The sequence below is a fragment of the Lathyrus oleraceus genome, chromosome 1 (assembly GCF_024323335.1).
Source record: "Lathyrus oleraceus cultivar Zhongwan6 chromosome 1, CAAS_Psat_ZW6_1.0, whole genome shotgun sequence".
Taxonomy (NCBI): domain Eukaryota; kingdom Viridiplantae; phylum Streptophyta; class Magnoliopsida; order Fabales; family Fabaceae; genus Lathyrus; species Lathyrus oleraceus.
Genome location: NC_066579.1, coordinates 83555488 through 83582193, shown reverse-complemented (window position 1 = coordinate 83582193; position 26706 = coordinate 83555488). Strand labels below are relative to the sequence as shown.

The 26706-nt window shown below is 32.4% G+C and overlaps 2 protein-coding genes across 4 annotated transcripts; both read right to left on the bottom strand.

The window, feature by feature from the left end:
• Window positions 1-15830: 15830 nt before the first annotated feature.
• On the bottom strand, window positions 15831-17891 carry LOC127115456 (F-box/kelch-repeat protein At3g23880). The gene is made up of 2 exons (XM_051046998.1): window positions 16642-17891; window positions 15831-16052 (listed from the first exon to the last, which is right to left on the bottom strand). Exons 1-2 carry the CDS (start codon window positions 17859-17861, stop codon window positions 15980-15982), a joined length of 1293 nt encoding a protein of 430 aa, XP_050902955.1. The 5' UTR covers window positions 17862-17891; the 3' UTR covers window positions 15831-15979.
• A 5006-nt stretch (window positions 17892-22897) lies between these two features.
• Window positions 22898-25722, bottom strand: LOC127117512 (probable glycosyltransferase At5g03795). Of its 3 annotated transcripts, XM_051047574.1 has the most exons (5): window positions 25519-25721; window positions 24676-25114; window positions 24454-24584; window positions 23802-24135; window positions 22898-23692 (listed from the first exon to the last, which is right to left on the bottom strand). In XM_051047574.1, the coding sequence occupies exons 2-5, from the start codon at window positions 24961-24963 to the stop codon at window positions 23024-23026; spliced, it is 1422 nt and encodes a 473-aa protein (XP_050903531.1). In that variant the 5' UTR covers window positions 24964-25114; window positions 25519-25721; the 3' UTR covers window positions 22898-23023. The 3 variants fall into 3 exon arrangements, with proteins under 3 accessions (XP_050903531.1, XP_050903516.1, XP_050903524.1); XM_051047559.1 differs by having other exon boundaries at window positions 24676-25722; XM_051047567.1 differs by having other exon boundaries at window positions 24454-24581; window positions 24676-25722.
• Window positions 25723-26706: the final 984 nt, after the last annotated feature.

Sequence of the window (26706 nt, the reverse complement as noted above, 5' to 3'; positions counted from 1 at the left end):
TGTCCAGCATGCAAGAGAGAGTAAAGCCATGTGTTACACATGCAAGCACTAGCTCCAAATGAATTGGCGCCTCCTTACAATCCTTGCACATGGGCGCCAATCCATTTGGCTACACCATGTCTTGTATGCATGCAAACCTCGTAACCAAGCATTCAGACCTAGGTGTGTCATGCATGTGCCTATGGAGGCGCCAATTTGAATGGCGACACCATGTACAAAATGCACATGGGCGCCAATTCATTTGGCTGCCACATGCAAACACATTTTTCTATGCTCCACACTTTTGTCTATAAATAGGAAGGTAACTCTAACACTTCTTCCACACCATCACTCACTACTTCCTTTACAACATTAAATATTTCATCTGTAACAGCCTCTTTCATCTGCATCAACCTCTTTCATCTCCGACAAGATGTCTATCCTCACAATGGGCGAATTGTACAGAGGAACAGTTGCAAACATAGCAACTTATGTAAGCGATTTATTGTTTTGTTATTTGTCTAGAGTACCTTTTAATATAGTACCTTTTAATAACATATCAACTTAGTAAAGTATTATCTTGTTTCTTTTATAAGATGTTTCAAGATTCCGTACTCGGTCCACGAATGTGCCCACATGGACCCGATGATTCAACCTTATGTCGAACTCACCGGTTTTGGACATATAAGCAAAATTATATCTTGGTCGGTGGATAATAAATTCATTCTTGCTTTATGTGAAAGATGGCATCCTGAGACACACACATTCTGGTTTCCAACCGGTGAGTGTACTGTGACGTTATAAGATGTCTATATGCTTTTGGGACTGCCTATTGAAGGTAAAGTTGTAAATGGTAAAACCAACTATACGAATTCAATTTGCATGGACCTCTTGGATACTGATTTGTTAGATGATGACTCAAGAGGTCAAGGTATACTCCATTCACGCCTTAAGTAATATTATAACAGTTTACATTTAGATGAGCATTCTACCGAAGAAACTCGAATAATAAAAACTAGGTGTTACATTATACTTTTAATCGGTTCTTTTTTATTTTCCGAATGTAGTGGTTCTAGTATGCATGTTGTGTATTTACCTTTACTAAGACATGTAGATAGAATAGGAAGTTATAGTTGGGAATCCGCTTGTCTGGACTATCTTTATAGTTCTTTGTGTAAAAATTCACACAAAGACATATCTACCTTTTCTGAATGTGTTGTTTTGCTCCAAGCATGGGGTTGGTCAAGACTACCGTCCCTAGCGCCCGTCAACAACAACCCTTTCACATTCCCGTATGCACAAAAGTAAGTTGTTTAAAATGCTATATATTTACTTACTTTAACGATTATTATCTCTATTTAATATTTTTACCTTTTTGGTGCAGATGGTCGGCACGTGGTATGAGTTATAACGGATGTCCTAGACACTGTATTACCCAATATCGCAATCTCTTATATCACCTTCGACCTACAAACATATGGATAATAACCTCATTATTTTTTTATAATTTGTTAACTTCTTCTAACAAGTTTATAATCCAAGTTACTTTCACATTTTAGTTCATTTGACGTCCATACCTAAATTTGGATCATGACCATGAAGTCAACGAAGAAGACGCAGTCGTATGGACTGCATGCACACCGATAATAAGATTCACAACTGTGGAGATGCACAACAGTGATCGTGTGAAGTTGCAGTTCGGTATGTTTCAACACATCCCAGATCCTCCAGCAAGCCTAGGAGAATGGCATCTGCGCAAAGTTAACGGCCAATGGAACTTCAATCCATGGCAAAGCTTCGCAAGATCTAAGTGGCGCAAATGGAAGCACCGCCATGACTATGTCTTAACTGACGCAGTGATGCCAAATGAAGAAAAACTAAGTCGTACTTATAGGGCTTGGTACAGATCGGTTGGTTTTGAGTTCATCGCCGAGGATATGTATCTATACGACCCACGCCAACAAACTTACACACCAGACGCCTCAACATCTAAACCCCCACAACATTGTCAGCCCGGCTACACACAACCCCTTATCCGTCAAACTTTCCGTTCCACAAACACACAAACATACAACCCTAACATGTCATACACCCAACCACAATACCAAGAGCATACCCCGTACCACCACCAACAAATAGACCACCAACCAGAGACCCAACATCGCTTCGCACCCAACACATCACCCTACCAAAGCCGCCTTAGCCAAAACACTCAACGATCATTCAACACCAACCGTCCCTCCTCCTACCATAGCCAAGAAGCCCAAATCTCACAAAAATGAAACCTTCAATAACCTTATCTCTACCAAACACCCCAACAATCTTTCCAACCTTTCCTCAACGCATCATTCACACCCATGTCTCCCTTCAACCGTCTCGGTCGCCCACCAATAAGTCAAACACAACTCAACTACTCTGGCATGGATCATGAACTCAGCTATGGTGGTACACCTTCGATGCATACTCAAGACTATGCCGATTTGTCTGACTATCTCAACAGGTCATCTCCTGTAGTTGGTAGTGATGCTCCTGGCCCCTCAGATGCTCAAACATCAATGGTGAATCATCAACGCGGGTTAGGGCAACGGGTTCGGATAGCTAGGGGATGTGGGACCGAAGGTCGGTTATGTGATCCCGGTCATCAACATTAGGCTTTTTTGTGTAAACTGGAATTTATATTAATATCAATTGGTCCTATTTCGAAATTATGTATCACGTAGACTGTTTAACAAAAAAAATTACAAAATACACTAAGGTGTCAATCCAATTGGCGCCTCCTTTCAATTGATACACATGGGCGCCAATTGAATTGGTTGCACCATGTGCCATAGCCAATCCAATTGGCGTCTGCACTCTATTTTTAATTGGCGCCTCCTCCTAAAAATGGGATAGTTTGGGATTTTTTTTTGAAAACAGGATTATTTTGAGAATTTTTTTGAAAAACTGGATTATTTTCTTTAAAAAATCGCGCTAAGTTGATTGGACAATATTAAAATGTTACGGTGAATCAATATTTACAAAAACAAATATGTCATTAAGCTAGGAGTGAGCTTTTTGTTGGTGTGGATGTTTTTTTTCTTCTTATTTTTATGTTTAAGATGAACTAGGAACAAAAAATGGAAGGTAGAGAAGGAAAACAAAAATAAATTAAAAATATCTTTTTTTAATTTATTGAGTTTGAAATTTTTTAAGATGGCATATAATTAAAAAAGATATTGACTTTCAACATTTCTACTGTATTACATTACATTAAAAAATATATCTTATAAAATATGAAATAATTAAATATGATTTTTTTAGACTAGTTAAAGTAGAATTTGGAAAAATTATTAACTGTGTATTTTCTTTATCACGAAATGTACTAAAAAAATTAAAGTGGACAAAAAAATTATTAATAATTCTCAATTTTAAATTATTTTTTTCTTTGATTAGATTTAAAATTATTTTTATTTTACAAAATAATTTGGTTATTGAATATGATTATTTATAGTATATTTAATATTCATTATTATTTTAATTATTTTTTACATTACTCCTATAATTTTAATCCATAAAATGGCATGATACGGCCAAAATGAGAACACATTTTTTTAATAAAGAAAAATTATTGAATAAAAGTAGAAAAACAAAAGGGAAGAGGGATATAATGTAGATCTGTGTTTGCTGGTATTATCAATGAGATCTAAAATGGTGAAATTTATTTATAGCAAAGTTGCAAGAAATTATTTGATTTTGAAGATGACAACATTTGATATTCAACGATATCTAGTGAAGTCTTTATCTCTTAAGGATGGGCCAAGTGGTTAAAGATGCTCTCAAATGTTCATTAAGTTATCTTGTTGAAGATGATTTTGTCTAGACGTCTGGAAGATCAAATCATCTCTTTGAAGTCATTTTTTCATCCACCGAAGACTTATATTTTAAGGTTCTCTAGCATTTTGGATTCTCAACTCTTTGATGATGGTAATCACTTGAAGATATGTCAAGCTTCATCAAGTTAGAAGATTCAAGGTTCTTGTGCGATGTCAAAGTCAAAGCTAATAATTTCAAGACTTGAAGCTTCAAAATTATGAAAGAGAAAATGTGTGAAAGCTCGTCAAATTATTTTCCTCAGAGTGTCTAATGTATTGTAAAGGTGCAAGGGTATTTTTGGAACTAAAAAGGCAAAATCATACACACACACGCACTAAAAACTTTGAGAAGTCTCTCTTATTTTGTTAAAACCATCTGAAAATATTTTTAAGTAACTAACTAATTAGGGGATTGTTTGATCAATTGGAAGCCTTTTTACAACAGGATAATTTATTATCCATATAGCACTAATCGATTATTTTTAGATTTTAACGTCTACAATTGATTGGAACAGTCTCTTTATGATAAGTAACGACTAAATATCAAAATTTTCCACTTGCCGCTTGAATAATTGATTATTCATGTGTGATAGTTGATTGGCCTAATTGATTATGGGGGCCCTTTATCATTTCAATTTACTCAGAAAACGATCTTTGATCATACTTTCACATATTTTTCTATAAATCTCTCTTTTTATCACGTATATCTTGCCTTAGTGATTCAAGAGTATTCTTGTGTCTAAGTGATGATCATTATTTTGGAAGAGGGTATAATTGTAATTTACCAAGAGTGTATTATCTCTTGAGTAAAATATCATTATATAAGAATTTATTTGGTTGCAAGTTCAACCTCTAAAAGCTCTTGTTTGGTTTGGGGATTGTGTTGGGAAGTCTCTATTCGGTGTGTGAGTTTCACCTACAAAGAGCTCTCTTTTGGTTCGTGAAGATCGGCCATCAAAATATCCACAAAGGTTCTTAAGCCTAACTTGGTATAAAAGCTTTGTTGGTTTAAGATCATCCCGTGTAAAATCTCATATTCTTTCGTGATTAGCCTATATAAAATCTTGGTTAGGTTCGGAGGTCAGTCCTTATAATACCCTAGTTTGGTTAGGAGGATAGCCAATATAAAACTCCACTCTAGTTCGAGATCGCCCTCATCCAAAATATCTGTTAGGTTCGGAGGTCAACCCTTATTAAACCCTAGTTCGGTTAGGAAAATAGCCAATATAAAACTCCACTCTAGTTCGAGATCAGCTCGTGCAAAATCTTTGTTTAGTTCAGAGGATATCTTACGGAAAACTTCAAGTTTGTTTGTAGGAAGACTAGTGGGAAAATCTATAAAAAAGCTCATAAGAGACATATTGAAAACTCTCCGGAAGAAATTCTTGGAGACAAGAGTAGACCAAATTATTTGGCCTAACATGTATAAATCCTGATGTAATTTTCGCAATCATTATCTGTTTTAATTTTCCATTATTTTCTTTCTTATTGATTTTCATCTCTCTCTATTTTCTATTGAGTATATGTTGTTTGTGTTAGAAATGTTTTTAAACTCTAACTTTCAAAAAGATTCTATTTTCTACCAATGTTTTTTAAACCTCCACAATTCATCCCCACTCACTTTGTCAATAGTAAAGTAATAGATAAACATGATTTCCTTTGGACCAAAGAATACAAGAGAAAGTTCAAACTTGATTTCAAATCCAAAAAAAATTGATTATGTCTTGTACTAAAAGCTATTCTCTTTATGTCCTTAATAGTAATTCTGCCAAGAAAGTGTGGGATACTCCTTAGATTATTTATGGAATCTCTCCAAGTATCAAACAAGAGGGAATCAACGAACAAGTCTAAGAAGTTGAAACACTAGTTGAATGTGAATATTATCTTCATAGATGATTTTCAACCAATGGAAATATTAAAGGATATGTTATAACTTTTATGACTAACAAATATCTAAGAGTTAAGAGTTGGAATTTGAAACCTCATCCAATCTTTAAATCAACAGATGGATTTTTTTTATAGTAAAAGATCAACAAGAAGCTTAAAGAGTTGATTTCAATTGTTATTAGATGAAGAAATAAGCTCAAGAAACCTATAAGAATCATCGTTAACTTCATCAAAAAATTCTTTTGAAAAGTAAGAATGAAAGTCAATTTTGGATTTGAAAGAAAAATCATGGTGGACGAACGATTTGTAGGAGATTCATCATCTGATAATGAAGAAAATTTATCCATAAAAATATTTTCTTCAATCAATAAAGAAGATGGCAATGCTTCATCCAGCGGAATCCTTGAAAGAGATGATGAGGAAGAAGCCTCAACAATCAATATCTTTAGAGACAAAACGTTAAGGAAATTCTTGAAGAATCAACCTCTGGTAGAATCTTTGAAGATCATTGGTATCTTATGTCAGATGAAAAATACGAACATGTTTCTTTGAAAGTTTCTAACAAAGAAGATGGTTGTGAGGTAACAACTTTATCGTATAAGAAACTGTTTAAATTAAATACTAAGTTAATCAAGGAACATGATAAAATTTAAAAGAGCAACTTAGATCTTGAAGATTATATTTAAGTTTCTACATAATAGAAATAAAACGTTAAGGTGTGAAATTGCTAATATTAGAAACCAGGAAATTAAGTCTGAGACTTATGTCTCAATAAAAAAGAAAGTGAAATATTTGCATGAAACCCCAAGTAAATTTACTAATGGAAAATAAAACCTAGATTTGATTCTATCAAATCAAAGGTCTTCCTTGCATAAAAACGAATTAGGATTTAAATCAAATAGATCACATTGTAAAGGCTTTAATAGAAAGAAATTAAATTTCCATATCTAAATTCTATTTCTATAATTATATTGTACACTTAGAGTTGTTTTGTTATGATAAACTAAGAAAGTATAAAAGTATCACCCCTAGACCTCTTAGAGCTAGTAATGCACCAGGACCCAAAAAGATTTGAGTATCAAAGGTGAAAATATGATTTGTTTTGTAAGAATGTTTTACATATCTAATGAAACCTTAGTGAATATTAAATGAAGTTGTACAAAGAAATATGTATATCTAGATTATACAAGAGAATATATCATCTAATGTTTTTTGATGAATTTGATGCTTGTGGTCAAAGTATGTTCGTTGAATGTGCAATTCAATGGACATGATCAAAGTGCTCCTATTGAGGGTGCTTCTAAAAAATTATGATGATTTATAACCTCTTAGTATGTTGATATAATAAGTCTCTAATTGATTCATGAGCCTTGTGGTTTGAAACAAATCGCGTATCAAATGATTCGCAGAGAAGGATTTGCGATGGTGGTTTGTCGTTCCCTCGAAAAGGTGAGTTTTCTCGAGTATCTTGAAGTTTAAAGTAGTACAATATTTAGAGGTTAAAAAATCAAAAAACTTTGATTAACTATCTACATAAGTGGTGTATTAATTTCTTAGAAATTTAAAATTATTTTACTAATATGTTGGTTTAGTTTTAATCATGTTTGGAGACAAGGTTCCAAACTGATAAGAAAGGGGATGGAAAAAGCAATCTACCAAAGAAAATTATTAATCTAAGGTCCAAAAGATAAAGGATGCTGAAAATGAAGCAAATAATAGATTAGTCCTAATGGAATAATCGAATATAAACTTATGAATTTCAAATTTTGTATGCTCTAATCGATTATCCCTAGAGGGATAATTGATTATAGCATTGTAAAGAGAAAACCACCCACTTTCTCAACTTCCAACGAATTGCATTAATGGGATCATCAATTATAGCCCCTTATAATTGATTATTTCTCATATATTTAAAGGTATTACATCCTCTCACTTCTCATCTCAGATATGTTTTTTAGTATTAGAGCAAAAATTTCTCCTTTCTCTTCATCATCATCAGTGGCACCCAAAAGATCCCACATATCCGGAGGCTCCACCTCTTTTGTTTACTACTCTGAATTATTTTCCTATCAAGATCAAGAAGATAAGTTCAATTTGAATTTGAAAAAAAGGAGATCCTTGATTAACACTATTTGGAAGGAAAAGTTTTTTAAAGATTGTGCTTTCCTCCAACTGTTTTCTGATGCGCGGTTGAAAAGCTTCATCTGCGACATCCCTAGTGAAAGGTTTCCCACATTAGTGAGGATTTTTTAATAAAACCTAAAAGTGAATAAGTTTTTTATTTCTAAAGTCAAAAAATGTCATATTTGATTGTCTCTTGAAGATTTTGCAAGTGTCTGCGACCTTCCATGCACTAGCTCCAACTATGATAACAGTGAAGAAGGTAATGATATTATTTTTGTTGGTATAACCCCTAGAGGTCAATACTTTTGGTACTTGTATCAAATTATTTATTAATAATAAAAGACTTTTTCTTTATTATATTTGTTTAATAAAGTCCCTAGAATAGTTAGTCCGTTTAATGTACCAAGTGTGACTTAATCATGAGATCCCATTAATCATAAGGACATTATTCTTAAAGTATCAGTAGTCGAGATTTGTTGTAAAGTGGGATAACATTAAAGCATTAAGACTATTATGTATATAGACTGATGATCACATCTCATGGATCATGGATAAGGAGTTATCAAGTCTTAAACATAGATATGAATATTAAGAGTAATATTTATACTGGATTGACCCGCTATGAGAATATTATATAGAATGTTATGCAAAGTGTCATAAGTTATTCACATGGTGATAGTGGTGTATAACACCCTTCGACCTGAAACCACTATGGACCCTAGATGTAGAGTCGAGTGTCTTATTGCTAATCAAACATTGTCCGTAACTGGATGACCATAAAGACAGTTGATGGGTACTCCACGAAGCATGCTGAGGGACATGAGCGACCTAGATGGAATTTGCCCATCCTGCATAACAGGATAAATGTCTACGGGCCCAATATTAAACTGGACAAGGATGGCACGGTCGATGCCTTGTGTTCAATATATACATAGGGGAAAAAGGATAATTGTACACATAAGTATTATCACAAAAGGATTTGTCAAATCACATGACATTTTCGTGTCTTAGATAGCAGTGATGTGTTGCTAGATACCGCTCACTGTTTATTATGTTAAATACATGATTTAATATAATTACCAATGTCGCGAGAACCTACAGGGTCACACACAAAGGACGGATTGATGAGAGATAGAGTAAATAATGAACACTGTAAGGTATGATGCACTTAAGTGAATTATAGAACACCGTAAGGTACGGTGCACTTAAGTAAATTGTAGAACATCGTAAGGTACGGTGCACTTAAGTAGAATACGAAATATGGTAAGGTACCACATGCTTAAGTGATTTTCGTATATCACAAGATATGGGTCACATACACTTAAGTGAGTTTTTTAGCTTACAGCCCACACAAGTGGTTCTATAAATAGAACCCTTGTGCAGAAGCATTTGTTCATGTGAAATTTCGTTTCTCTCTCTATCTCTCTCTCACTCAAAGCCTTCATTCGTAGCAGCTAGCAGTGAGATTGAAGAAATTTGTTCGTGTGGACTAAGTAGAGGCGTTGTCACCATTCAACATTCATGATCACTCCTTAGATCTACATCAAAGGTTTCAATCGCCACAAGCGGTAACGATTCTATCACTGATCATGCCCATTTGTAAGGATCGCTAAAGGAGAAAATTTTAATTTTTGTTGCATTTTGGATCGCTATTCTCCTTCAATTTTTTTGTCTGCTTCTACCTCATTCATGTCAAATCCAAACTCTGAAATTCCTGCTCCCTTCACGGTTGGTTTGGTGGTCTCAGATATTAGTATGGTGCACTATGTGGTTAACCATGTTCTTTTCCCAAGGAAAATCAACTCTAGTCACTTAAACAAAGTCGGCGTAGTTGCGGTTTGGTTTTTGGAAAATAAATGTGAAAAGAATGGGCTAGTGAAGTGATTCATTGTATGATGGGGAGAAAAAATAAAAATATGAGTTTACCATATAGTGGACTAACTATGAGAATCATGGAGCATGTTGGCTACGACTTAGAGGAGGAAGAATTAGATAACAAATACACGAGAATAGGAAACAGAACCTTGAGCTTAATTAGGTTAAGTATCAACAATGGAGTATCGTTTCCTCTACCCCCAAAAGCAGGAAGAAGAAGTCCAATATGTCAAGCTCAATAATCAGAGAACACAATAATAGAGGATTTTGATTATGAAACCGCATACTTCTTCCATTGATATTGTCCTCGACGCCATTCTCCATAATCGACACGTCTTTCTCTAGAATAAACAAGATCATATGAGGGTGCAAAGAAGGACAAATTCAAGAATTTGTCACCTGGATCGCAAGCTCTCGAAAACCGGCATTGGATTTATGACTTCTTTGGAAATTTTCAGTGATGATGATGAGGATATTGATTAGTTTTTTCTTGTTTGCTTGTTGCTTGCTTTAGTTGTTGATCTATTTTATTTTTTATTTCAATTACATCTCGTTTCTTTTCCTTGTACTTCTTTTGATTAATTAATGAAGTAAATATTTCCTTTTAATAGTAAATCTTATTGACCTATGTGATTTATGTGTTTGTTTATTTGTCATTCATATCTTGCATCTCTTTTTCCGCTTTTTTATTATACCAAAGAGGGAGAAGTACACTCTCAAGGGATAGAGTATACTCTCGACTCATGTGAGGGGAAGTTTAACCACTCCAAAGTTTACCTTTTTTCTCTTTTAACACCTTCTTAAGAGATGAGTTGTCATCATCAAAAGGGGGGGAATATGGATCTATGTTCTTACATGTACTGTCAAAGGGATCAAAATGGTGAAGTTTGTTGATAGCAAAGTTGCAATCAATTGTTTGTTTTTTATGATGACAATGCATGATATCCAACGATATCTAGTGAAGTCCTTATCTCTTAAAGATATCGCAATTGTTCAAAGATGCTCTCATATTTGATGTTCTTGGCCAGATGCTTGGAAGATCAAGTCATCTCTTTGAAGTTATCTTTGTCACCCAATGATGGCCACTTATGTTTCATGGTTCTCCCATGGTTTGGTTTCTAAACTCTCTGATGATGGTAAACACTTGAATATATATCAAGCCTAATCAAGTTTAAAAATTCAAAGTTCTTGTGTTATACTAAATTCAAAGATAATGATGTCAAGTATTGAAGCTCCATAGTTATGAAAGAGAGAATGTGAAAGATTGTTTGGTTATGTATGTCTGAGTGATTAGTTTATTGTAAAGGCACAAGGTTATTTCTAGAACTACTAAGGAAAAATCATACAGAAATACTAAAAACCATTGAAAACCCTCTCTAATTTTGTTAAACCCACCTGAAAATGAGTTTAAGTCCTAGCTAGCTGATTAAGCGATTGCTTGAGCAATTAGAATCTTTTTTACAATTGTATAATCCCTATAGATCCAATCGATTGTTTTTATCTTATAACATCTACAATCGATTGGGAAAGTCTATTAATGATTGGTAACGATTAAATATCAAAACCTTCTATTTGTAGCATGAAGAATCAATTGTGTATGTGTGATAATCAATTATCCTAATCGATTATGGCAATTAATTCACCCATGGATTGTTTCCAAATTTAAACCGCATTTTAGCCTATAAGTATAAGGCTCCTCTTTCATTTCAAATTACTTAGGAAGCGATCTTTGATCCCACTTTCTCATCTTTTCTATAAATCTCTCTTTTATCATGCATATCTTGCCTTAGTGCTTTGCGAGTATTCTTATCTCTAAGTGAGGATAATTTTTGTGGGTGAGGGTATAATTGTAATTTACTAAGAGTATATTATCTCTTAGTAAAGTATCCTTTTATAAGAAGTTATTTGGTTGCAATCCAAACAAGTAAAAGCTCTTGTTTGGTTTGGGGATTATCTTAGGAAGTTTCCATTTGGTTCGTGTGTTTCGCCTGCAAAAAACACTCTTTTGGTTCGTGAATATCAGCCTTCAAAATCTCCATAAAGTTTCTTGCGCTCATCCCAGTATAAAATCTTTTTTAGTTCGAGATCAATGTGTGTAAAATCACATCTTGATTCAAAATTAGCCTATATAAAATATTGGTTTGGTTCGAAAATTCAACCTTTATAAAACATCGGTCACTTTGGAGCATACATAATTTAAAATTCCACTCTAGTTCGAGATCAACTTGTGCAAAATCTTTGTTTGGGTCGGAGGATATCACGTGGAAATCTCCAAGTTTATTTTTAAGAAGATTAATGGATAAATCTATTAAAAGCTCACAAAAGACATATTGAAAACTCTCAAAAATAAATTCTTGGGGACAAGAGTATGGAAAATTATTAGGTCGGACTTGTATAAATCCTTATGCAATTCTCGCAACTCCTATCTCTTTTACTTTTTTAGTTATATTACTTCTTCTAGTTTTTCATCTCTTTCTGTTTTCCGTTATGTATTTGTTGTTTGTTTTACAAATGTTTTTAAACTCTGATTTTCATAAAGATTCTATTTTTAACCAATGTTATTCAAACCTCCAAAATTGATCCCCTCCCCCTCATGTATTTAAAAGTCACATGTCCAATACATAAAACCTAGCTCATCAAGTCGTTACAAAAAAAATAATAGTTGGACATGTCGATCCTATCCCTCAAAAAATATTCAAAAGCATAAATTGAAAGTGAATTCCACCAAGTGTCATAATCAATTTAAAAAATATGCATTAGCTAATCTATTTGCACATGCATTTTTCTCTCTAAAACGTGAGATATCTTGAATCTAAAGGAACATATATTGTGTAATGTATTCTTCCATTTAGGTAAAAGATGTCAATGAACAATATTCACATTAGAAAATATAAAAATGCCCAGCATTGAGTTCATTTCAAGTCAAATATTCATCTAATTCCTCTTGTTAGCATATTTGATAACAAGCATGACTCTATGCAATTCAGCTAAAAATAAGTTGCAAACTTCAATCTTAGCTGAAAAACTCTCAAGAATGTTCTTAAATTATCTCTAAATATGTCACCACAAGTTAATATTCCATGATTTCCTCTTGAAGCTCCATTTATGTTGCACTTAATCCAATTATAACTAGCAAAGCACCAATTAACTTGCATGATTCTAGTTGCGGGTAGAGGTCAACATTTGATGTCAGGGTATTTAATAATTGTAAACTAGTGAATTTAAGAATGCATGTGCGCCTTAAAAGAAGTAGATGTCATGTATATCAATTGTTTAACATGAAAAATGTATCTATCAAAATCAATTTTACCATATTAAAACCTCATATCAGTTCTTGTGTGTCAAGTTTTTCAAAGAGTTATTATGATGAGAGTCATGATCATATACTGAAAATGAGAGTTTTAACTTCTACCAACAAGTTTGAATAAGCTTCTATAACAGGGTTATCAATGTTCATGTCAAACAAGCGCTTCATTCAATACTAGAAAACTAAGGTATACCTACAACTATGAAATAAGTGAACTGCAGTTTCCAAGTCATGATTGCAGAGATAACGCCTAGAAGTCACATGTGTTCCTCCTTTGAATCGGGTAGTCTTCTGTTGTAATAACATCATGTATTAGCTTACAAGTCACTAAAGACTTGGAAAGAGGTATGTAGAGATGTCAACTAAATTTTGTTTAAAAAAGCTTAATGTGGTTCCTCTTAATACAATTGTAGGCATCATTAAAAGATTAATCACTATTTGCATATTATGTCCAAATGAGTTTCAATTGATATTTTGAGTAATTGAATTGAAGTTAACAATTTCCATAAATTAAATAAAATAGTATACAACTTAATTTATTTTCTTATTGAGTAAAAAAATCTTAATTGTTATGTTTTTGAATAAATTAATATCAAATAAATTAATTAATTAAATTAAAAAATAGAAGGGTTGATATTTGATATCAAAATCCATTATTATAATTACAAATTTTGTGCAAAATCAATATTTAAATAACAAACATTTAAAAATATATGGCTACTCAAGTTGTCTTTTAATCTTGATCATATCCATATTGCTTTCTATTATATCTGGCATGTATGTACTACTTGTGTATGATAAAACCCAACCACAATAAGTTCAAATAACAACTAATAAAAACATGTTATTGGAAAGATAAGAAATTTGTTTTTTTTTCAACCAAATAAAAAATACCAAAATGCACCTTTGCTAACGACAGTATTCAAATTTCTAAAGCAATATAATAAGGAATACAGAATAATAACAATCAAACCTTGTAATATCAGCAATATGAATCAAACAACGTCATGATATTAATTATAATTATAGTATGTCTTTATCCAATTTATTAATATTAAAATCTTTTTTTTAGTATTTATTTTAAGTTCTTTTTATTTTTTAGTGGATTGTGTACTCTATTATATCGATCTATTCTATGTACAATATAATCCAAAGATGATATATTCTATCTACGAGGTCAAATCACCTATGTTTCAACTTCCAACATTTTTTTTAATTATTTGTTAGCGGAGTTTTTCATTAGTATTATTGAACTTTGTAGTATTTACTATTTTAGAACAACATATTTGTGAGAGACACATCACATATTCATCCAAAATTTTAAAGTGATAGATGAGTCGGTTATCTTACTTAAAAAATATTCAAGTCTCCACATTTTCAATCAATGTGAGACTATTATTCACACTACTCACACTTGATACATTCTCAACATTATTCTTATTTTTAGTTTTATTTTATTCATTTTTACAACATTATTGATCTAATAATTGTTTGATAGAAAAATTTCTTTCATTTAAATGACATTTCTATATCACATAAAAACACAAGAGACTCTTCTCATTTTCAATAAGAGTTTGAATTCAATATTTTAAATATTTTTTTCAACTTCTTTATCTCTTTGTATTATACCATCAAGATATTTAAATTGAAAAACGTGAAGTATAATATCATCTCCAATTTTCACCTTTAAATTAAAACTTTTTGCTTTTTATTAAAATTACACTTTTATATTTTATCTTGATGATGCTCACATGCTTTTAAAAATTGTCTATTCTTTTCTCTAAGTATCAATGTATTATTAGCAAAACAAACTTACATCCCAAGTCTAATTTTTAGATAGATTCCATAATTATATTCGAAACTAAATTTAAAAAAAAATAGTGATTTAAGGTTGAACTTTAATCCAATCCTATTATTATGAAGAAAAAAATTCATATATATCTAGACCATGTGCCCTCCTACCAGACAGAACTCCTTCGCACATATTGTTGATAGTCTATAAAGCAATATGGTCTATAAAACATTATATGTTTTTCATAATCCTTAAACAATAACAAAAAAAAGCACATTCAAATACTGAACACAGTTAAGTCTGCAAACATTTTGCATCAGATATAAGAAAAATCTCACAATACACATGAGATACAATACAACGAATGGTAAACTTGTAGAGAGAGTTCATTTCAATCATTGGCTTATGATATGAGGGCTATGACAAGAAATAAAACATCTTCTATCAAAATTGTACAAGAGTTCTGTCTGTCAGAGAGAACCACAATACTCTTTTCTTATAGTAACAAAATGAAATCAAATTAAGCAAAAACAGAATACCAGTAAATTTACAATTAGAATAAGAAGCAAAGTAGTGTCAAAGTGTAAACATATTCTACAAAGATACGAGAGTTCACAAATGTTGTGAAAACCACTTTGAACTCTATCATCGATACATAGTATGCAAAAATTAGGAATCAGTATACATAACCCACAATGGTTCAATTGGAAGCACAAGAGCTGAACTACATACCATAGAAGATTTGTTAAACTTGAGGGATTATCCACCTTGTCAAGAGAAGCCAGCTAATGTCTTTAGGAATAAGTGACTCCAACATGCCACAATATTCAAAGAAACAACAAAACTAACATTCACAGAGCAAGTGGACAATAATTTGCAAAAGCTAATATATGAGCTTATGTGTTATATCAACTTCAAGAAAACTAAAGTTCCATTTCATAAACTGATAAACCAAAATGACAAAAAATGTGGTTGGGTGTACAAACAATGAAGTTCATGTTTTCGTCCTCTCAAATAAAGTCAAATAGATGGAAAAAAAATGAACACTATTATTCCCTACTTCCTTCTTGAGCTATGATCATAGTACATATTCACAATCTATTACAAATCAGTCCGTCCATCAAATCAAAGATCAATGTCATTTAGTTGATCTTCATCCTCCAATTACAAATTTCCTTTGTCTTCATTTTCATCTCCATCTCCAACTCCAACTCCAACTCCAACTCCAACTCCAGATCTATAATTAAATAAATACCCATTAGACTAGAAAAAACACCAAAGGGAAAAAAAAGAATGCATGAATGATAAAAAGTGCAGCCATACCCATTTGTAAACAAAAAAGTTAGCTTCGACCACAATGCCATGTATCAAGTAATGTCACATAGGCCTTAGTAGGGCCGCGTCACGTTCAAAATTAGCATGGATGTGCTTGAAGTAGGGACTGGGTGAATAAATTTAGGACAAGAAGAATATCCAATAGACACAAATAAATATATATCTTGAAAAACAAAGCAATTGCTGAGCTCTAAACACTGTATTTAGATCACTGTGTTGAATTAACTGTAAAATTTGTAAATGAAACTACTAAGGTTAGAAGATTTAAATAATTGTGGTTTTTCTTGTCCTCATATCAGATCTATAGGTGCAATATGCAAGAGAGAATAAACCTTCTTTTGTGAGAATCACCATCTATATGATATAAAAACTCATTCAATCTAGTAGATTTCCGAACAGTAAACAATGAGCAATAGATAATCTTTATACAGTATAATCAACCTAAGGCATCACACATGTTAATATAACATGATAGATTCAAAAGAACTTACTTCCAATGAGTTGACACCAAGCTTTCAACATAATCAATGGCCGAAAGCCAGCATATTTCATTGGAATTTATACTTCTCTGTACTCTCTTATCCCTCTGATTATAGATAACTGCGTTGTCAATTTCATCATGTGCTAATATCAATGTATCTCCATCCTTAGAAACGTACAATGGCAACAATGGAACATCACATTTCATGTATTCAAGATAAACAAAGTCATCTTCCATTGGAGGGTTATTCATTTGAAGATTAAAGTATTCAATTCTGAATAACTGAGTCCAAGACTCTTGAACTCCAAACTCCTTCATCTGCCATATAACAAATTCAGTTTTATTAAAATCGTGCGAAAAACAAAGGCAGTCCATTATAACACAGAGATATGGCTCAACGCACGGCAGCTCAACAAAACCCTCTGGAAGCAAAAACTGTGTGTTTGTCTCCGTCGAAAGATCAAGCGAAACAATCTCCAATTGTTTAACCGGAACCGAAGCTCTAAATATTTCTCCATCATACATCGACATGAATGCCCCGCGAATAGCTAACCAATTAACAGTTCCACTCAAATGCACACCATAGCTCCAAATAAGAGGAGCCAAAGGAAAACCTTGAATAAATCTCCAACAATTATCACCCAAACTGAAAACTCTCACCTTGCTTATCCACATATCGTCGTCACTCTTTCTGTCTTCATTTCGTTCTGTATGAAGTAGAACTACCTTGTAGGTTCCTGTAAAACAATCACAACCAAAACTGAACTTGAAAGGGCCAAACACAGGCTCATAGTCCCCAAAAAACCCTAAATTTTCAGACATTGTCCTTGTTGCTGGGTTCCATAAAAAGAACTCAAACGTTGAAAGCAGATTGAGCACTCCATTTGTGGCAGAATAACAAACCACACAAAGCAATCCGTTGCAGGAACCAACAACATCACAAAGGATTGGATTAATCAGGCAACTGTCACCGGCAACAGTTATTGAATGATTCTCGAGTAAACGTTGCACAGGTAAGAAAATCGTACTTGACAGAGGGAAATCCGGAATTGGTAATACGAAATGAGGGTTCCGTGATGATTTCTTTAAGTGCATTTGGATGAAAGTTTGATCGGAAATGAAAAGATTCCATGATTTTCTTACGCACCTGAATCGTTGAATGGTTTTCACATCAAGGAGAGATATGATTTCCATGATGAGCTCGTCGGGAAGGAACGCCGGCGAACCCATTGGAGAGCAATGGCGTCGATGTTGATTTTCCAAAACCCTAACACCAAGCGAGCATGGAGAAGAAGATGGAGAAACAAACCAAAATTAACTGCAATATACAGAATATCGTGATCATATGTATATACTAAACTATAATTCTACAAATTTCTATCGTAAGATTTCCCGCCAAAACTGTAATGTAATAATATAATATAAATAAATTTTTAAAAATTTAAAAACTAATAACTCTCAATTTAAAAACTAATAGTCTTTATAACCTTACAAGTCATTTAAACATTTCAATTTATTTGTAAAAAGAGAACAAAAAAATGCATGTGTAATTTACACTCACAACTAATCATTATATTTATCAAATCAAATTTTTATTTTTAAATTATTTTATTAACATGACTTTATTGACATGGCAGTTTGTTGGTTTTTTAAATGTGCATGTGCTTTATACTCTTATAAAAAATTAATAACAAAAAATCAAGTTATTATGTATTATTGGTGTAAATTTTTTTAGGCAGTCAATGTGTCACAATCAATCTCGTAGTGTTTTTAATGATAATTAAAATAAAAATTAAATATTAATAAAAATTTAATAATCACGATTAACCGATAATGTAAAATGTATACCAATTAAATTTTAAAAAAATTAATAACTATCTATTTAAACAATTAAATAAATAAAAAACTAATAACGACTTATTTAAACAAAATATCCATACCCTTTAATCCTACTTAGTTATATAATAATAATAATAATAATAATAATAACGATAATAAATAATAAATAATTAAATCCTGATTTAATTGGAAAAAGATAAGAGACAGTATTTTTACTATTTGTTACCTCTTTAAATTTTATTAATAATTATTGTTTTATTTTTATTTTTTAATTCTGTCTAGGTTTTAGGTTAGCTTTATTATACATAGTTGGTTCTAAGTTTGAATAAAAGGAGAGGATTGTGTTGGACAGTCAACAGCCAACGTAAATCTTCGTTGAATTTCTATGACATATATCAACTACGAAATAATGTGAATGTTAGGTCGTTGTCCATAAGCAACGCACTGCATCGCTCGAGTACAATGTCAATAAAGCAAGGGTCATTGCATCGTCGCCTGGAAGAAGTGAATAATAAGCAAGGGTTCTCATATTTTCATGAACGATTGTGGGTAAAGAAGTTAGTTTATGATAAGAGAATTTATTTTGGATCATGGATTATAGGCACACTTTTTGGAAAATAAATGCAAATAGTGGATGTTATGGTTATGAGGAAGATCAATTTTATGTGCCTACAAGAAACTAAGTAGATAGGTGAAAAAGCAGAAGAATTGAACAACTCGAAATTTAATCTTTGGTACAATGAAAAAGTTAGATCAAAAAACGGAGTGGGGATTATTATAGACAACCAGTGGAAGAAGGATATTATGGATGTGAAAAGAGTAGGAAACTGAATCATAGCCTTGAACTTTGTAGTGGAATATGACATCTTTAATGTTTTAGTGCTTACGCACCTCATATTGGGTTAGCAGAACACCTTAAGGTAAAATTTTGGGAGGAGTTAGAAGGTTTACTTTAGGATAAACTTAAAGGAGAGAAGCTTTTCCTAGGAGGAGATCTTAATGGACATGTAGGTAACGTGGCGAGAGAGGTTTTGAGAGCGTGCATGTGGGGTTTGGCCTAGGGGAGGTGATTGCGGAGCGTAAATTCATCTTGGAGTTTTCATCGAATTTCGGTCTTACTATGTGAAATACATAGTTTTGAAAAAGAGATGGACATCTTATCACTTATAAAAGTGGTGTGACATGTTCTCAGATAAATTTCTTTCATGTTAGGAAGTCTGATAAGAAGATTTGTTTGGACTGTAAATTATTTCGGGAGACAGCTTGACTACCCAACATACAGTTTTGGTTATGGAGTAAGAATTAAAGGAGATAGCAAAGATAAAAAGTCATGTGGTAGCGCCAAGGACCAAGTGGTGGAATTTGAAGGGTGAAAATAAGGAATTTTTCAACACAAGATCGTGGAGGGAGAGATAGGATAATCACAAGGAAGTGCAAATGATATGTGGAATAAGATGGCTCAAGAGATTAGAAAAATGGCTAAAGAGACGTTGGGTGAATCCAAATATTTTGGACCTAGGGGTAAAGCATCATGGTGGTGGAATGAAAGTGCTCAGAGTAAAGATATAGTAAAAAGGGACTATTTTAAAGATTGGTCTATGTGTAAAAATGTGGAACATGTAAAAAGTACAAGAAAGCTAAGAATGGGACCAAGAAGACGGTGAGTGAAGCAAGAACCCAAACTTTTGACATATCATACCAATCTCTAGGAACCAAGGAGGGATATATATATATATATATATATATATATATATATATATATATATAGAGAGAGAGAGAGAGAGAGAGAGAGAGAGAGAGAGAGAGAGATGCTTGTTAAGTGAAGAGAAAGAAACATAAGAGATTTGGATCTAGTGAAGTGTGTTAAAGATGAAGAAGCAAAGTCTTGGTTCAGGAAAAAGATATAAAGGATATGTGGAAGACGTATTTCTCCAACATATTTAATGAATGATATAATATCTCATCGGACTATAGAAGACTCGACACTAGAGAAACATATCAGAACTATAATTACTATCGTAGGATTCATAAATATAAGGTAAAGGAAGCGTTGAAAAGAATGAGTAACAGTTAGGTGATTGGATCAGACAACATACATATTAAAGTGTGAATTTTTTTTGGACATAGAGGTATTAAGTGGTCCACCAAACTCTTTAATGAAATTATGAAGTCAAAGTGCATGTCGGTGAATGTAGAAGAAACACTTTAGTTTCAATCTATAAGAACAAGAGAGAGATATAAGATTGTGCAAGTCACAGAGAATTAATTTGGTTTTATGCTTGGAAGATCGACCATGGAAGCGATTTATCTATTACGGCTAATGGTGGAAATAGGATGGGTCGTGTTAGGCTTTGCCAAGCCTGAACCCAACCTGCTAAAAAGTTTAAAACCTAAGTCTAGATTTTAGCTATCATAGACTTACTTTTAGGCCTGAGTCTAGTATTTTTTTAATGTATGATTGGCCTACTAACCTACTTAAAAGCCTACTCTATTTAAAAATTTGTAAGTAAACAATTTAATTAATGTTAAAAGATCAATGAGCACAATACCTCTCTTTATAATAGAGGATTTAAACAAAAAAAGGAAAATAAGGATTTTTTTATCTAAACCATAATCGATCATTAGGCATCCATAATTGACCACTAAGTAATACACACCTCATTATCAACTACATTAGTACCATAATCGATTATATGCCAAATTTTCTCCATCATCAATTATTTAATCGATTACATAATTGATTATGCTTAGCTAAGAGAATTTTTGGCTTTTCTAAAAGTATTTCAGAAGAATTTTAAATGTGAAAATAATCTTTAGTGAGTGTGTTAGTGTATTTTAGTGCTAAGAGAGTATCATATTTATATTACATAGTGGATCCCAAAAATCTTAACACAACTTAACAGGATCATATGACAAGTTTTTGGCAGTTGGCACCATTTTTTGATGATGTTCTTTAACATTTGATTCTTTTTCACAATTCACCATAAACTCCTCACTTTTTTATTTGTTTCAAACTTTATTCTTTGTTTGATGTTTGTCATTTTTCCTTTGATTTCTTTGCCATCGTCAAAACCTCTTAAACCTGTTAAACACATTCATAATTTGTGGAGCGTAAAAAATATGCTTAATTTTATTTTCTTTATAAACATTTTTGAAATTGTCATTTGAAAGTCACCTTCAATGGCACTTCATATTGATAAAATGTTAAATTTGTTTTGGATAATCATAACTAATTTTGAATAATCTTTACTTAACACAACTAGGTCGGATTTGTCATATGCAATTAGTTTGGTGAATCTATTCATGCAAGATTCGAAGTTGAGACAGTTACACGTTGTTGACTTGTTCTCAAGCTTCTCAAAATTACTTTGAGAGAAAACTCTTGTTTAAAAGAGATGGAAGTTTAACTCTTGAGGCTTACACAAATGTTGCTTATGTTGATTCTTTGATTGATAGAAGATATACTTAAGGCTATTGTACCTTCTTGTATGAAAATCTTGTTGATTAAAGGAGTGGGAGGAAAAATGTAGTTGCTCGATCAAGCGTTGAAGCATAATTCAAAGTTATGACAATAGGAATTTGAGAACTATTATGGATGAAACAAGTTCTAGAAGATTTAAAGAAACAATGTGAATGTCTATGAAGTTACATTGTGATGATAAATTGATCATCAGTATTGCACATAGTTCAGTTCAACAAGACATGACTAAACATATCGAAATTGACCGTTATTTTATTAAAGAAAAGTTGGATAGTGCATTGATAACTACCACCTGCACACCTTATGAGCATTAGTTGACCGATATATTAATAAAGGATTTACCAATGGGACGATTCAATTGTTTTAAATACTAAATTTAAATTTATCTTTATTTAAGATAATCTATTCTCCGGTTATAAATTACAACTTTAAAATATATTAAAGTATTGTTTCTACAATAATTATTATTATTATGGAAGAATGAGAATGTGTTTTAGGAAGATGACATGTCAACAAATAAATGATGACACAAGTAGAACTCAAGTGATAGGAGGACCGACCACTCGGATAGATTGTAGCCTAGATGATGATTCTCACCAAAGAAAAGAAGATTTTTTTTTCCCTCTTGCAAACAAAGCTAAACACAAATGATACTAACATTGATTTGGTAAGAAAAAACACTAATATAGGATTATGAAGAAGTGGGAGAATTATACATATTTATTGCACATATAGATCTACATATAACCAGAACAAGGAAAACCATATAATTTTAAAATGCAAATCTCCTATCAAAATGCAAATTCAAATGTCATTTGTATGTTCAGTATATAATTGGAAGTGTATTTGTACATATGTTCTTCAGGAGTTATAAACTCATAAAAACTATTTTTTTTCCCATCCAAAAAGATACTTCTGCATAAGGTGTGGTTTTTAAGAAATCATGGAAGGTAAAAATAGCTCTCAAAGATAAATAAACATCTTAATCAAACAAAACAAGATATACATATATGCATTTACATCTTCTACCTCAGATCTACTTAGACATAACTAGATTACATCAATGATATCACTACTTCAGTCTCATTTGAGAAAGTCTATTGTTCCATATAGAGTGAAGAATCATATGAAATAAGTCAAACTTAACAGGAATTTTGTGCCACAGAAAATGTTGCTGAACCTTCTTTACTCCCAAATGCAATGCCAAATACTTCTTTTCTGGAATTGAGAGAAGTATGTCTCGAAGACTAGGGACATCGCTTTCGCGAACAAATACCGAAAATGTTTCCCATTTCAACACCTCAAAGAAAGGAGGCACGTAATTATCTGATATGATAACCGGCACACACTCGGAAAATATGGCTTCGACTATTCTCGGTGTGTGAACTTCATAACCTCTAGCACATATACAATATCTGCTGCTATTCATGTACTCCATATAAATTCTTTTACCTTCCGCGTCACGTGCCATTTGACCGAAAATTTTCATGTCGGGTTCTTTGTTCTCCCAGTGTTTAAGTAAGATCGGACGGAGATAACCGTGCATGCCTCCAGCGAAAAAGGCTAGTATAATCCTCTCTGAAGGAGGTTTACCTGCGATTTTTCTTAATGGATTCATCACAGAATGTATGTATGTAACAGGTAGAGTAGTGTCCTTCCCTACTTGGAACCCTTTAGCAAAATTAGCATTGCAGAGAGACCGAATACAATTTTTCATTGATTGCACTGTGATTCGGGAAGCCTGCAAATTCATGCATCACATTATGTTAATTCAAGCAGACTCTAAAAAAGACTCTTATCAACATTATGATGTGTAAATGATAATCAAAAGTGATGCATCAGAAGCGCACCCAATCATGACAGGCAACGAGAAAATGGTCTGCTCCTCCGGTTCTGTTCCAGAAACGATATCTTCCCGCAATTAAATTCACATATCTTTCAAGGTATTGCTCCATCTGCTTATTGTTGGAAATATTAGCCCTTAGCATTTGCGAACTGAATGGAAGGTAAAATAAATGAGCTTTTTTGGGATCCTTTACGATGAATCTTTTACTTCCCTCCATCAATCTCATAAACCATCCCTCTGAGGCATAAATTCCTCTCATCTTTGGTTGATGAAATATTGGTTTTTCTCCTTCTCTGTAGATATAAACTTTGAGCTTGCGCTCCATCAGCTCATAACTCCTAAAGAACAAGGGATCACAGATACAATTGAATTATCATGTATGTATTTATGTATAAATTATTTCTATAGCAAATAAAAACATCATTAAATAGACTCACAGGTACTTTTGTCAATCCAAACAATCCCTAAATGACAAATGATTTCTTGAAATTCATTTTAGAAATTGACAAAATTGAGCCAATTCAATCACAGTAAAATACTAAACAAGAAAATACATGACAACTTGCAACTTAGATCTGAGAGTATATAAGAATGAAAAAAGAGTAATTTGCAATGTAGTTCAATACATCTAACAAATTGAACAATTGTCGGTGTACCTTGAAAATTTGGAAACGTCCCGGTAAACAGGTGCATAAAGTCCCGGCGAATTTGATATGACATTTGCATTTTCAATCTCCAGTTTTGCAGATAAGAGTTCCCGGTCACGTCGCGAAGACCACGCAGGCTTCTATCATCAATACATCATATGCGAAAATTAGAAGTACAAACCCATTAATACTTCAATCGGAAGTTAAAATAACAAAAGTTGAACTTCATACCATAGAGGAAGTAGTATTAAAACTCTGAATCAACTGAGCGTCCAACTCTGTTAACGAAGTTGGCCACGCCAACTTACTCGTCTGTATGTAGGAACCTGTCATAGACTTATTATTTAAAACGGACAAAGAAGTTTTCAGTAGCTGAGGTTTCACATTTTGAGGCTCTATTACTTCCGTACTTTGTATTCCATTTCCATTTGCCGCAAAATTAATGTTGGTTCTCCAGTGTTGAATACTATGTTTGCTATCTATTTCTCGAACCTTTTGTGTAGAGTCATCACCGTGCATTCGTTTCTGAGTGAAACTGTGAATTTCTTTTTCATAACTATCAAGTTCATAACTGTCACTACCGAAGATTCTTCCCTCATCAGAATCAAATTCATGATCCAAATCAGAACCATGTTGATCTTTTTCAAAAGTAACATTGTTTCCAATGAACCTAGGCACATCCAATATAGAAAATGTTTTCCAATAAGATTGGAAAAGAACTATAACAGCAACAAACATAACAACAATTAAGAGATGTTTAAATCTTACATGATACAAACCGAAGGGTAGGAAAGAGTTACCCATTTGACACAAAACTGAAATGATTACTTCAAAGTAAAGTAAACGAGTAACTAACTGATTCAACTCAATTGGTTAATGAAGCTCGAATAACCCTAATTCGAATACTGGCGGAAATAATCTCTGGTCAGATTTTACTTACTAAAAGAGTCATGATTATGATTACAGTGAGTTAAGAAGAATCAAAAGAAAAGAAGTTTTGAAGAAACAAACTAAAGTTGATCCAAGTCAGTGAATACATAAGACATTATGAAATTTAGAAGAAAATTGATTTACTAGATAGTAGTAGCTAGTGTGAGTTTGAGTGTTGAAGATAGGAATGGAGAATAGCATTGGATTTGTCTCTGTCGTGGGTGGATCTTTGCTGCTGTGGGTCGTCTTCTTAGCAGCGGTTGGATATCTCTTCTCTCGCTTCTTGCCATGTTTTGTTGTTATTCTATTTGGTAAGCAAGTGGAATTGCCAAATCACTATTAATTGGTTATGAGAAGAAGAAGAAATATATAGTAATGAAAGTATTGATTAAATTTGAAAGCATCAAAATGACTCACATTTTTATTTTATTTTAATTAATTTTAATTAAGTAATTAAATCATCAATCTTGATTTATTTTGTTTGGTATCTAAAATATAATTAAATTATTTAAATTATTTAAACTACTTTAGATGATTTATTTTTGTTTCAAGAAATAATTAATTAATTAATTATATATTTTTTAATTAATGAATCATGTTATTTATAACTTAATTAATTTAATTTAATTATTTAGATTTTTATTTGATTAATTGGTTTTTTAAAGTATTTGTTGGGTGGTTGTGGGTAAGCATCTTTGGAGTTGAGGTATAGAGGGAGTAAGAATTTGGTATAGTTATTTATAATTAATTAGAATAGATAGTATTTTATTTGAATTAATTAAATAAAATAGTAAAATGATAGAATGGGGTCCGCATGGAGAATTTGAAGAAATAGAGGGGAGAAGGAGTTAGGGAGTTGGGGCAATAATGTGAATTATGAAAACTAAAGGTCAATGGGGGTAATTAAGAAGAAGTGTGTAGAAAATCCTAAGATATATTTGAAGTAAGGGAGTTTTGAGAGTTTTACGTAAAAACATAATTTTGTGGTGAGAAGAGGTAAAGGCTATAGCTAAAGGAAGACTCCATTGTTAGAGCTTGAAGTTGCATCTTGCTAGAAAATCCAAGATAAGGGGGAGAAAGGGATACCAATTAGGTGTATTTATGATGGGGTAGAGAAGAGAGGTTCTTACTCTCATTAGGGTTCCATGATTTTGTTCTATGAATTGTTGTTGTGTTACCAATTTGGAAATTGATGATTTATTGGGTTTATGCATGTGATTTTATGACTAAAATTATACTTGAATCATCATGATTATACATGTATAAATTTCCACCATTGTTAAATGTAAAAGGTTTTAGAGATATGAGTATTTGGTGAATTGATGGTCAATT

What these genes read in the sequence shown, in the direction of transcription:
- LOC127117512 (XM_051047559.1), bottom strand. Translation starts at nt 25,248, where the DNA reads ATGGGTAACTCTTTCCTACCCTTCGGTTTGTATCATGTAAGATTTAAA. An exon ending in GACGTTTCCAAATTTTCAAG is followed by an intron (nt 24,136 to 24,453) that starts GTACACCGACAA and finishes CTTGTTCTTTAG; the next exon opens with GAGTTATGAGCTGATGGAGC. An exon ending in TCGTTGCCTGTCATGATTGG is followed by an intron (nt 23,693 to 23,801) that starts GTGCGCTTCTGA and finishes ATGAATTTGCAG; the next exon opens with GCTTCCCGAATCACAGTGCA.
- LOC127115456 (XM_051046998.1), bottom strand. Translation starts at nt 17,861, where the DNA reads ATGGGTTCGCCGGCGTTCCTTCCCGACGAGCTCATCATGGAAATCATA. An exon ending in TTGGTGTCAACTCATTGGAA is followed by an intron (nt 16,053 to 16,641) that starts GTAAGTTCTTTT and finishes ATTTAATTATAG; the next exon opens with ATCTGGAGTTGGAGTTGGAG.